The sequence below is a fragment of the Macrobrachium nipponense genome, chromosome 3 (genome assembly GCF_015104395.2).
Source record: "Macrobrachium nipponense isolate FS-2020 chromosome 3, ASM1510439v2, whole genome shotgun sequence".
Classification (NCBI taxonomy): domain Eukaryota; kingdom Metazoa; phylum Arthropoda; class Malacostraca; order Decapoda; family Palaemonidae; genus Macrobrachium; species Macrobrachium nipponense.
In genome coordinates this window covers 72,816,188-72,830,283 of record NC_087202.1, presented here as the reverse complement: position 1 = coordinate 72,830,283, position 14,096 = coordinate 72,816,188, and the positions used below count along the sequence as shown (strand labels likewise).

The window sequence follows — 14,096 nt, the reverse complement described above, 5'->3', positions numbered from 1 at the left end:
GAGTACCCGACGTGGTCGGGCGAGGAGAAATTTGGATGTCTAGCCAAGCCCTGAGTGGTGGGTCCGGTCTCTACGGACTGAAGACCCTGAAAGAACTGTGAGGGTATGTAGTATATCCAGGCGAGGATCCCAGAGCAATGACCACTTGAGGTATGACATTGTTGCTCCTCCCCCCGTTTGGCCTTCGTGGTGAGAAGGACCTCATCTTGGACGAAATTTACGTTGTTCGTTGTATGGCGACTAAATCAAACCTCCCTACGACAATCCCAGGATAGCCCAATGGATCGAAATCAGGGTGGCATTAAACATTATTACTATATAAAACCCCGAAAAAGAGCAAATACAGACATAACCTTGACTCACTCTCCGATTCCCTCTTCGGGAGTGGAAGTTGGTCAGGGTTCTTGATCTTAGAAACAAACACAAAATATCGCCATTGAAATGAGAAAATTTCTTATTGAATCGACATTCAACTTCTGAAATGTCATTCAGAAAGAAATCAATCAGAAAATTACATGACTATAAAAAATTACTGACAATATAAAGGCACAAATAAAAAAACCGAAGAGAGAACATTAACCAAAAAATTATAAGAGTAGCCCATAGTTTCTTAAATGATAATAAAACCAATGGGTGCAGATAACCTAAACATCGACGAAATGGCAGAGGAACAAACCATTGACAAGGATGATTATGTGAAGGGAGAGGAGATAATTCCATCACCAATAATTGATGCTGTTAGAGTAAACGAAAAAAGAACGATACATGAAGACACATGTGTAATGAATGTTTTATTGAACTGTGCACCAAAGCAGAGGCAGTTTAGCAAACATTTCAAAGGATACAGAAAGAAAGAAAGAAACTACTAGTTTAGACACTCATGAAAAGGTCCGTATGGAAATTGGACACTTAATGTGTTAAGAAAAAACTGGGGAAAAATGCAAATTGATAATCCACACAAAAAATTTAATACTAATGTATTATTTTCAATATTCATATTATACAATGGACTTTAGACTAGATTACAATTTGGAGGAATACAGTGACTACTAAGAGAATACGAACAAGTGATATGTTTACAACATCTCAGCGAAGTATTAACAACAGCCATACAGTGTTTTATTATTATGATTATTATTTCAATAGATGAAACATATATATATATATATATATATATATATATATTATATATATATATATATATATATATATATATATATATATATAACAGAGTATATTTTGACAAAGTACCTGTAAACTTTATTGGCTTGCAAATATCAAGTATTAAAATACGAATAAAAACGATAATTATGTAATTTATAATTTATACAATCAGTCTAATAGAAATTACGACATTGATAAACTTTTAAGATTTATGGAACGTACATCAATAGCAGGTGATTTTAAGGCTCGCAACCCAATATGGGAGTGTAAGTACGACCTCAAATTGAGCAGGAAGTAAAATAGGAAAATTCATGGGTTCGAATGACGTGCTGTGTAAATAATGATGGAATTAGGACATATTAAAAAAAGCACATGGAACGTTTTCCTCAACTATACATTGTAGACAGATTTGATTGGGATATAGTTGATGACCTGCTCACCAGTGATAATTTCTCAATATTAATTTCCTTATTACAAAATAATCCTGCTAAGCATGTCACTCATTATAACATTTATAAAGCAGATTGGGAGCCATATGAACTGCACACTAGGAATATCCCAACATTTAAGTTTATAAAAGATCATAATGAAACTATTTCTAGTTAATATCATTAAAAATGCTGCTGATGAAGCAATTCCAAAATCAATTTCTCATCCAACAAACCACAGAAGTAATAAAAATAAAACAGTAGGGAGACGAGTAGATAAAATAAACAAATCAGTACCGATATTAGAAGGAACTTTATAAAAGATTACTATATTATTACTAGAAATTGATATATTTAAACTTCTATACAACAAAATAACGGCAAAATTTTAAAAGGAAGTAATACAAGGAAGAATCATTTCATGGGCGAAATATTTATCAGATCTCTAATAATACTCCCATACAAAAATATTGGAAAAACTCAGGAAAATAAATGGTACCCATGTTAAACCACCTAGACAACCCATATTAAATAATATAAAAAGAATACTTGATCCAAAAGAAATAAGTAAGTAATTGGAGAAAACTTAGCAAAAGTAAGTAGTGATAAAGATTTAGATGAACACTTTCGCACAAAGAAAAATAATGTACGATTAATAACAATACATTTTCAAACAATAGAAGATTTCTATTATAATAGAAAATTTGAGATGGAAGTGTTGGAATATACCCTCTGAAACAGTATTGAATCTCCTTGGGGTGACAATATTTGTTTTTTAGAAGCATACTTATAACAGGTGTAGAATCATTTATGGCTTCGAAATTTATTTCCTGATGAATGGCGTAAATCTTTAGTAATTTTTATTCCCAAATCTGGAAAGGATCCCAGTAATGTAAATAATTTCAGTCCAATTTCTTTGACTAGATGCTTATGCAAATTACTCGAGTAAATGGTCAATGCTTGACTTAACATGGCACATTGAAGAAAAGAAAATTTTTACTCCTACTCAGTTTTGGTCACCATTTAACAGGTCTACACTAGATTCTTTATCTGACATAGAAGATCTCATATGTAGAGGATTTAAAAGAAAACAGATAATTGTAGAGCTTTTTTTTGGCATCAAAAAGGAATACGATACTACATGGAGGTATGCAACATTAAAAATGTTATATAAAAACGGCATCCGTGGACATTTGCTTAGGTGTATCCAACACTTGCTGACAGGTCGCAATTAACAGGGGAGAATTTATGATGTTTTGCCAAGAACATTTCCACTTGAAAATAGTGCTCCAACAAGGAAGCGTCCGTTGTGGCACACTGTTTACTTTAGCATTAAATGATATCAGTAATAATCAAACTATTGGAATTAAAAATAACGTGTATATGGATGCTTTTGCCTTAAATTATTCAGCATCTTACATAAAGCATGCAGAGGAAATCATGAGTAGTTCTCTGAATTATGTAATAAATACAGTATTGTTGGCTGGAATGATTAAGTAATTGTAAAGGTGATTTTAACCTAGGGTTCACCCCACACTGCATGCGTAAGACTCATCACCAACTCCTCCCAAATTCTTGTTAGCCCCGCCTACTGGACTGCTCATCAAGAGTCACGCCACACCACTAATGCACCCTAATGAGCACTCCAGCACGCGGGGCTAACAAGAATTTGGGAGGAGTAGGAGATAAGTGTCACGCATACAGCGTGGGGTGAAGCCTAGTGTAAACTCACCTTTAGGCTGTATGAGACTTACCGTGCATATCCATTGCCGCTACTGCAGAAATGAAGTGGTCAAAAGTCGTGAATTCAGCGAGCTTTGCTCCCATTTCGAGGCAGGCTTGACGGGCGGCGTCAAAGTAGCGCATGGTCTCGGTTTCAACGTAAAGACAGTCCTCGCCTGCTAGGAAGAATGGCGCGGGGCATGGGCCATCGTCTTCGAATGCATTCACTGAAGATGACAAAAGGGTGTTTTGTTATACCTATGTACTAACTGAGTTTTTTGTAAAGTAGAAGTGTTATTGAGCTGTGCAGTATAATTTTAGTAACTTGATGAAATATGTATTGCTAGTCCTTTGTACTGATATATTATTGCATCATTAGATAAGTGCATGATTACTACTACTACCAGCTATGTGTAAGTGGCGTGATATTCATTAGGTGAACTTTGGATAAAAATTCATACGTAGCAATTCAGGCATATTGAAATTATTTGTCTTGTAAGGGCGATTTGAATGTATTTGCCTTATGTATTTAAATGTATCACGACATGACCTTTTCTTATTTTTCCTCTTATGAAGAAATAGAATTTGAAATACCGGTCACAAGGGTTGATAATAGTTGATAATAAATGAAAGCTATATATATACACGAGTATATATGTATTTGTACATTTTATATATATATATATATATATATATATATATATATATATATATATTATATATATATATATATAAAGTTTTTTTTGCCACGAAGGAAAAAATGAAAAAGCGAGATAGCCAAGTACTTTCGGTCCTGTTCGGGACCCTTTACTGAGGCAAACTGATTTTACAAAGAACAACATAGTCAAAAGAAGGCTTAATATACAAACTGACACTACCAGATTAGCCATAAGGGCGATTTTCACTCTACAGAGAGGAGGAGCCGCCAGAGGCTAGCCACACCTTGAAGGATACCCGCAGTAAACAAGTGATTCTTCCAGAAAACAGTACATTTTGAAAAAAACACGGGAGCATATACAATATAATATCATGAATTTTTACACAAATTTTCCCAACAAAAATTATTATTAATGAAAAGACGAAAGAAAATGTAAATACATATATATCGAGCAAGAGAAAGAGGGAGAGAGAATATCGAACGAGAGAGAGAGAGAGAGAGAGAGAGAGAGAAACAATCATTAGATCTAGCAATTACCGAGGTATCACCCCAATTAATACAATGAGATTTTTCACTCAGATGGATAAACAGTGCATTTGAAGTCTGGGCTGTTCTAACTGAATACATAGGTTGCTTTATACGTACACATAAATTTTTACTTGACTGACCAACGTAAAACGAAGGGCAATCCTTACAAGGAATTTTGTAAATGATGATGTTATTTGTTACGGGACTATTCTTAATTAGCATATCTTTAAAGGCATTGTTATAAGAGAACACTACATTAACATTAGACGATTTAAATATTGATTTTATGGTTTCAAATCCACAAAAGTAAGATAAGCTAAGTACATTTTTAGGCATTTCTTTTTCATAAATAGCAACATTATAAAACTTTTTGTGAGCTTTTTGATAACATAAATCAATTAAATGAGGTGGGTAGCAGAGATCGTTTCCTATCTTTTTATGTATTCTATTTCTTGGGCCAGATATTGTGGACTCGTGATACGCAAAGCGTATAGGATCTATAGAAGAAAAAATTGAAATTTTAATATTAAGAGGGTGGCCAGAATAAAAATGTACATATGTTAAATTATTTGTGGGTTTTCTACAAATACTGAATTTGCATTGGAAAGATTCTCTATGTATTAATGCATCTAGGAAAGGGAAGACATTGTTATTTTCAATTTCAACAGTGAATTTTATGGATGGCACTAAATTATTCAATTTAGAAAGTAAATCATTTACATCGATACCACCAGGTAAGTCTACTAAGATATCATCGACATATCGGTACCATTTTAAGGGGATAAGTGTGATATTCGGGAGGTGTTGTCTCTCAAAAAATTCCATATATAAGTTTGAAAGGAGAGGTGATAAAGGGTTACCCATGGCCATACCAAATATTTGTTGGTAATATTCTCCATTAAAAATAAATCTGCAATCACAAATACATAACTTAATTAAGGAAATTATGTGACTAACGGACATAGGCAATTCATGCAGTACAAGTTCATTACTTATATATTCTAGCACAGAGTCAATAGGACTTATATACTTCGTGATCAAGTTATTCACACACACACTTATATATATATATATATATATATATATATATATATATATATATATATATATGTAAATTGTAATAGCCACAGTGCCGCCCTCTTAACTTATTGAATATTTTTTTGCTCTTGTTTTGGATACGCTTGTCATTACAAAGACTGAAAAATCCAGGTTCAAGAAATTTGAAGATATATATATATTATATATATATATTATATATATATTATATTCATTTATTTATTTATTTATATATTATATAGATACACACTCATACAGTCGACGCCGGGGATCGCCTGGGATGTCTACCATAACTATCCACGAATAGCTAAAATCCGCCAATACTCGACGCCCCTCTAAAATTGCTTATAACTGCCTATTTTGATAGTTCAAAAAAAAAAAAAATAAATAAATCTAAAAACTCTTATACCTGAGTTTTTTTTAATGTTTATCGCAAAAAATGCATTTAGTCACGAAAACGATGTGAAAATACATAAACTATTTGTCTGTGAAAATTTCCTCAAATGGCACATTTTCAGCAAATAATGTGGATATACGTTTCACAGAAAAATCAGCAGCAGGTGGAGCCGCGAATCCAGAACTGCGAATAGGCTGCTCCACTTATTATATGTATATATATATATAATTATATAATATATATATATATATATATATAATTATATATATATTATACTATATATGTATATATATATCATATATATATGTGTGTGTATATATATATATATATATATATATATATATATATATATATATATATATATATATATATATATATATATATAAGCCTTATGCCTACTGGCCAGTGCGGAGAAGATGAAGTAAGTAGTATATTATATGTGTATTATAAACAATAAAATACAATGAAGGGTTTGAAGTGGCTTTCACTTTTTATCAACTATTGTCGACTCCTTTTCTGAACAGTATTTAAAACTATATTTCTTCATAAGAGGAAAACTAAAAATAGGTCATGTCACTACAATTTAAATACACAAGAAAAATTAATTTAACTCTCTTTTACAAGACTAATAATTTTAATTGGGCAGCATCGCCTACTCCCAAGTTCACCTAATGAATATATGAACCTACGAATACATTTCTGATAGAAGTAGTAATCAAGCGCTTATTTACTGATACAATAATGCACTAGTAAAACAAAGGACTGGATATATATATATATATATATATATATATATATATATATATATATATATGATAGTCCTTTGTTTAACTAATATATTATTGTATCATTAAATAAATGCCTGATTACTACGTTGCCAGCAAATGTGTTTGTCGGTTGATACATCCATTACATGAGCTTGGAAAAAAAAACTCATAAGATGCAATACTGAATGTATTAATATATATATGATTATGTATGTAAAATTGGGCTATTTAAATTTCTGGAAGGCTACAAGGCCACGATAATACCCCTGTTGCTCGTTCATTCGGTAATTGCTGTATCGAAAGCTCATCCTGTAAATACAAAAAAAAAACTTGAGCAGAATTATTCTTGCCAGTAGGACTCAGACCTCCATGCATGAATTGTGGCGCGTGCTTATAGCTTGCACGCGAAAGATTGCTTTTTTGTCATTTCCCTTAATTCTAGTACTCCACGTATCGTCTTTCCCCTTCATCCTAGCACTCCACGTATCGTCTTAACCCTTCATCCTAGCACTCCACGTATTGTCATAAAACCCTTCTATCTTAGTACTCCACGTATCGTCTTTCCTCTTCATCCTAGCACTCCATGTATCGTCTTAACCCTTCATCCTAGCACTCCATGTATCGTCTTTAACCCCTTCCAATCCTAGGGCACTCCTTATTGTCTTTCCCTTTTCAAAAAAATCCCCCCCTTTAGCACTTTCCAATGTAAATTTACCCCTTAACCCGCCCAAAAAATCCTAGCACTCCCCAACGGTACCTTCCCTTAACCTTTAATCCCTACACTTTCCCCTATTCCTAGCTTAAACCCCTTGGCCATCCTAGCCCTTCCATGTATCACATGCTTACCCACCCTTGCATCCTAGCAAAAACTCCACGTTTCTACTTAACCCTTCATCCTAGCACTCCACATATTGTCTTAACCCTTAATCCAATCACTCCACGTATCATCTTAACCCTTCATCCTAGCACTCCACATATCGTCTTAACCCTTAATCCAATCACTCCATGTATCATCTTAACCCTTCATCCTAGCACTCCACATATTATCTTTCCCCTTAATCCTAGCACTCCTCGTATCGTCTTAACCCTTCATCCTAGCACTCCATGTATCGTCTTAACCCTTCATCCTAGCACTCCACGTATCGTCTTAACCCTTCATCCTAGCACTCTACGTATCGTCTTAACTCTTCATCCTAGCACTCCACGTATCGTCTTAACCCTTCATCCTAGCACTTACGTATCGTCTTAACCCTTTCATCCTAGCACTCAACGTATCGTCTTAACCCTTCATTAACCCTGCACTCCAAGTATCGTCTTAACTTCATCCCAGCCACCTCTAGTACGTCTTAACTCTTCAATCCCTAAGCACTCGTATCGTCTTAACCCTTCATCTCCGCACCCATGTATCGTCTTAACCCTTAATCCATCACTCCATGTTTCTCTTAACCCTTATCCTAGCACTACGTATCGTCTTAACCCTTCATCTAGCACTCCCACCGTTCATCTTACTCATCCTAGCACTCCACATTCGTCTAAACCCTTAAGGCCAAATCCACTCCCGTATCCAATCTTTACCCCTTAATCCAATCAATCCACGTATCCTTACCCTTTATCTAGACCTCATTGTATCGTCTTAAACCCTTCTCCCCCCCTCGACCTCACGATCCCATTCATCCTAGCACTCCCATCCGTAGCCACTCCACGTATGTCTTACCCTTCATCCTAGCACTTCCACGTACTTGTAACCCAAGTTATTTCGTCCTAAGCACTCCACGTTTTAACCCCTCATCCTTGCCACTTCCGAGTATCGCTCCCAAACTTAACTAACTTCTCCTAGCACTCCCACCGTAGCACTCGTTCCCTTAACCCTTCACTAGTCATGTCTTAACTTCATCCCTGCACTCCACCTATCGTCTTAACCCTTATCCAATAGCACTCCCACCATCGTCTTAACCCTTCATCCTAGCACTTCCACGATATCCTAGCACTCCACGCCTTTCCCCAATCCTACACCTCAGTAATCGTTTAACCCTTCATCCTAGCCTCCACGTATCTCTTAAACCTTAATCCTAGCATCCACTTACTCTTTAACCATTAACCAAGCACTCCACGTATCTCCCTTAACCAATTCTTCCTAGGCAACCCTTCCACCATATTATCTTTCCCCTTAATTCGCCTAGCCCACCTGTATCGTCTTAACCCTTAATCCAAGCACTCCATTATCGTCCTTAAACCTTCATCCTAGCAACTACACGTATCATCTTAACCCCTTCAAAAATCATAGCACTCCAATTATACGTCCTTAACCTTCATCTAGCACTCCATGTAGTCATAACCCTTCATCCTGCACTCCACGTATCGTCTTAACCCTTCATCCAGCATTCCCCACGTATTCGTCTTAACCCCTTAATTTTGCTCTAGCAAACCTCACGCTCCACGTTTCGTCTAACCCTTCAAAAATCCCTGCACTCCACGTAATCGCTTAAACCCTTCCAATCCAAGCACCCCACCGTTATGTATCGTCGTAACCCTTCATCCTAAGCTTACTCTCCACGCTATCATCATCTTAACCCTTCATCCTAGCACTCCACGTATCGTCTTAACCCTTCATCCTAGCACTCCACGTATCGTCTTAACCCTTAATCCAATCACTCCACGTATCATCTTAACCCTTCATCCTAGCACTCCACGTATCGTCTTAACCCTTCATCCTAGCACTCCATGTATCGTCTTACCCTTAATCCAATCACTCCGCGTATCGTCTTAACCCTTCATCCTAGCACTCCACGTATCGTCTTAACCCTTCATCCTAGCACTCCACGTATCATCTTAACCCTTCATCCTAGCACTCCACGTTTCGTCTTGACCCTTAATCCAATCACTCCACGTATCATCTTAACCCTTCATCCTAGCACTCCACGTATCGTCTTAACCGTTAATCCAATCACTCCACGTATCATCTTAACCATTCATCCTAGCACTCCACATATTATCTTTCCCCTTAATCCTAGCACTCCTCGTATCGTCTTAACCCTTCATCCTAGCACTCCACGTATCGTCTTAACCCTTCATCCTAGCACTCCACGTATCGTCTTAACCCTTCATCCTAGCACTCCACGTATCGTCTTAACCCTTCATCCTAGCACTCCACGTTTCGTCCTAACCCTTCATCCTAGCACTCCACGTATCGTCTTAACCCTTCATCCAAGCACCCCACGTATCGTCTTAACCCTTAATCCAATCACTCCACGTATCGTCTTAACCCTTCATCCTAGCACTCCACGTATCGTCTTAACCCTTAATCCAATCACTCCACGTATTGTCTTACCCTTCATCCTAGCACTCCACGTATCATCTTAACCCTTCATCCTAGCGCTCCACGCATCGTCTTAACCCTTCATCCTAGCACTCCACGTATCGTCTTAACCCTTAATCCAATCACTCCACGTATCATCTTAACCCTTCATCCTAGCACTCCACATATCGTCTTAACCCTTAATCCAATCACTCCACGTATCATCTTCACCCTTCATCCTAGCACTGCACATATTATCTTTCCCCTTAATCCTAGCACTCCACGTATCGTCTTAACCCTTCATCCTAGCACTCCACGTATCATCTTAACCCTTCATCCTAGCACTCCATGTATCGTCTTACCCTTAATCCAATCACTCCGCGTATCGTCTTAACCCTTCATCCTAGCACTCCACGTATCGTCTTAACCCTTCATCCTAGCACTCCACCTATCATCTTAACCCTTCATCCTAGCACTCCACGTTTTGTCTTGACCCTTAATCCAATCACTCCACGTATCATCTTAACCCTTCATCCTAGCACTCCACGTATCGTCTTAACCCTTAATCCAATCACTCCACGTATCATCTTAACCATTCATCCTAGCACTCCAACATATTATCTTTCCCCTTAATCCTAGCACTCCTCGTATTTTTGCTTAAACCCTTCATCCTAGCACTCCATGTATCGTCTTAAAACCCTTCATCCTATCACTCCACGTATCGTCTGTAAACCTTCAATCCTAGGTAGCAACTCCACGTATCGTCTTAACCCTTCATCCTAGCACTCCACGTTTCGTCCTAACCCTTCATCCTAGCACTCCACGTATCGTCTTAACCCTTCATCCTAGCACCCCACGTATCGTCTTAACCCTTAATCCAATCACTCCACGTATCGTCTTAACCCTTCATCTAGCACGCCACGTATCGTCTTAACCTTAATCCATCACGTCCACGTATTGTCTTACCCTTTCAATCCTTAGCAACTCCCTTAATCAGGCGTAACCCTTCATCCTAGCGCTCCCACGCATTCGTCTTACCCTTCATCCTAGGCACTCCCGTAATCGTCTTAACCCTTAACTAATCACTCCACTACCAATCTTAACCCTTCATCCTAGCACTCCACATATCGTCTTAAACCTTAACCAATTCACTCCACGTATCATCTTCACCCTCTCCTAGCACTCCACATATTATCTTTCCCCTTACAATTCCCTTCGCACTCCACCGTATCGTCTTACCCTTCCAATCTAGCACTCCACGATATCATCTTAAACCCTTCAATCCTAGCCAACTCCACGTATCGTCCTTAACCCGGTCACCTAGCACTCCATGTTTATCTTAAGCTCCCTTCCATCCTAGCACTCCACATATTGTCTTAACCCTTAAGTGCCGATTTCCCCAACCAGCCCATGTATCATTCTTAACCCTTCATCCTAGCACAAACCTTCACCGTATAGTCCATCCACTCATGTTATCATCTTACCTTCAATCCTAGCTTACTCCAAGTATAGTCTTAAACCTTAATCCAATCACTCCCACCGTATCATCTTACCCTTCATCCTGGGCACTCCAGTATCGTCTTAAACCATTAATCCATCACTCCCACGTATCATCTTTAACCTTCATCCTAGCACTCCACGTATCGTCTTAACCCTTATAACCAATCACTCCAGTATAATTCTTAAACCCTTCATCCTAGCACTCCACGTATCGTCTTAAACCCTTCATCCTAGACTCCACGTATGTCTTACCCTTCATCCTAGCACTCCACGTATCGTCTTAAACCCTTCATCCTAGCACTCCACGTATCGTTCTTAACCCTTAAATCCAATCCCATCCACGTCGTCTTAACCCTTCAATCCTAAGCACTCCACGTATCTCTTAACCATTCATCCTAGCACTCCACGTATCATCTTAACCTTCTTCCTATCACTCCATGTATCATCTTTCCCCTTCATTCCCTAGCACTCCCTTATCATCTTAACCCTTCACTCCTAGCACTCCATGTTCATCTTAACACCTTTCATCCTAGCAACTCAGCTATCTCTTTTCCCCTTAATCCTGAGCCCCACTTATCGTCTTAACCCTTCATCCTAAGCACTCCCGTGCATCATCTTAAACCCCTTCATCCCTAGCACGCCCATATTATCTTTCCCCTTAATCCCAGCACTCCACGTATTTGTCTTAAACCCTTCTCGCTAGCACTCCTACGTTCATCTTACCCCTTTCATCCTAGTACTCCACATATTATCTTTCCCTTTCTCTTTCCCCTTTTCCTCTTTCCTCCCTTTTCCTTCCTTCTCCCTCCGTTTTCTTCTTCCCCCTCCCTCTTCCTTTCCTCCTCTCTTCCCCTTCTTCCTTTCTTCCCTTTCCTTTCCTTTTTTCTCTCCTTCTCCCCTTTTCCTCCTCCTCTCTTTCTTCCTTCTCTTCCTTCTTCTTCTTCTTCTTGCCTTTCTGCCCTTTCTTCTCCCCCTCCTTCCCCTTCCCCTCCCTTCCCCTCCCCTCCTCTTCTCTTCCTCTCTCTTCTATTCCTCCCCTTCTTCCTCTCCTTTCCCTTCCTTCTCTCCTTTTCCCCTTCTCTCTTTCCCCCTTTCCTTACCTCCCCTTTCTGGCCCTTTCCTGTTTTTCCCTCTCCTCTCCTGTCTCTTCTTATCCTTTTCTTCCTTCCTTGCTCTTTTCTCTTCCTCTTTCTCCTTTTTTCCTCCTTATCCTAGCACTCCACTTATCGTCTTAACCCTTCATCCTAGCACTCCATGTATCATCTTAACCCTTCATCCTAGTACTCCACATATTATCTTTCCCCTTAATCCTAGCACTACCAAGTGCATCTTACCCTTCCTCCTAGCACTACATGTATCGTCCTTAACCCTGTCATCCTAGCACTGCCAGCTCCACGTACCGTCTTAACCCTTCAATCCTAGCACTTCCACGTATCGTCTTAACCCTTAATCCAATCACTCCACGTATCATCTTAACCCTTCATCCTAGCACTCCAGTAGGACTCAGACCTCCATGCATGAATTGCGGCGCGTGCATATAGCGTGCACGCGAAAGATTGCTTTTATGTCATTTCCCTTAATTCTAGTACTCCACGTATCGTCTTTCCCCTGAATCTCAGCGCTCCACGTACCCACTTTCCCTTTAATCCTAGCACTCCACCTGTCGTCTTTCCCCTTAATCCTAGCACGTCATGTATTGTCTTTCCCCTTAATTAATCCTTGTACTCCATGTATCATCTTTCCCATTAATCCTAGCACTTCACGTATCGTCTTTCCCCTTAATTCTAGCACTCCATGTATCGTCTTTCTTCTTAATGCTACCAATCCACGTATGGTCTTTCCCCTTAATCCTAGCACTCCACGAAAAGCTTTCCCCTTAATCCTAGCACTTCACGTACCGTTATTCCCCTTAATCCTAGCACTCCATGTATTGTCTTTCCCCTTAATCGTAGCTATTCACGTATCTTCTTTCCCCTTAATCCTAGTACTCTACGTATCATGTTTCCCCTTATTCCTAGTACTCCATGTACCGTCTTTCCACTTAATCCTAGCACTCCACGTATCGTCTTTCCCCTTAACTCTAGTACTCCACGTATCGTCTTTCCCCTTAACTCTAGTACTCCACGTATCGTCTTTCCCCTTAACTCTAGTACTCCACTGAACGTCTTTCCCCTTGACTCTAGTACTCCACGTATTGTCTTTCCCCTTGACTCTAGTACTCCACGTATTGTCTTTCCCCTTGACTCTAGTACTCCACGTATCATCTTTTCCCTTGACTCTAGTACTCCACGTAACTTCTTTCCCCTTGACTCTAGTACTCCACGTATTGTCTTTCCCCTTGACTCTAGTACTCCACGTATCGTCTTTCCCCTTGACTTTACTAGTATTCGACTTATCGTCTTTCCCGTCCAATTAATTTAGTACTACCATGTGTTGTCTCTTTCACACTTGATTTAAGTATCACATATCGTTTTTCCCCTTGAGTTACTAGTTACTCACCAATATCGCTTTTTCCCCTTGATTCCTAGTTAACTCCAACATATCGTTTTCCCGTGTTAATTTTTCCCTTAGTACTCCACAT

General features: G+C 38.6%; 2 protein-coding genes across 2 annotated transcripts in view; one reads left to right on the top strand and one right to left on the bottom strand.

The window, feature by feature from the left end:
- LOC135221806 (uncharacterized) overlaps window positions 1-14,096 on the top strand; it is a 938,326-nt gene that overhangs the window by 179,234 nt on the left and 744,996 nt on the right. The window lies entirely within an intron of this gene.
- The window catches only part of LOC135221805 (C-type lectin domain family 4 member E-like), a 48,790-nt gene that overhangs the window by 3,844 nt on the left and 30,850 nt on the right, over window positions 1-14,096 (bottom strand). The window contains exon 4 of the mRNA XM_064259678.1: window positions 3,347-3,541. Coding sequence (XP_064115748.1) covers window positions 3,347-3,541 — 195 coding nt within the window. The remainder of the gene's footprint in view (window positions 1-3,346; window positions 3,542-14,096) is intronic.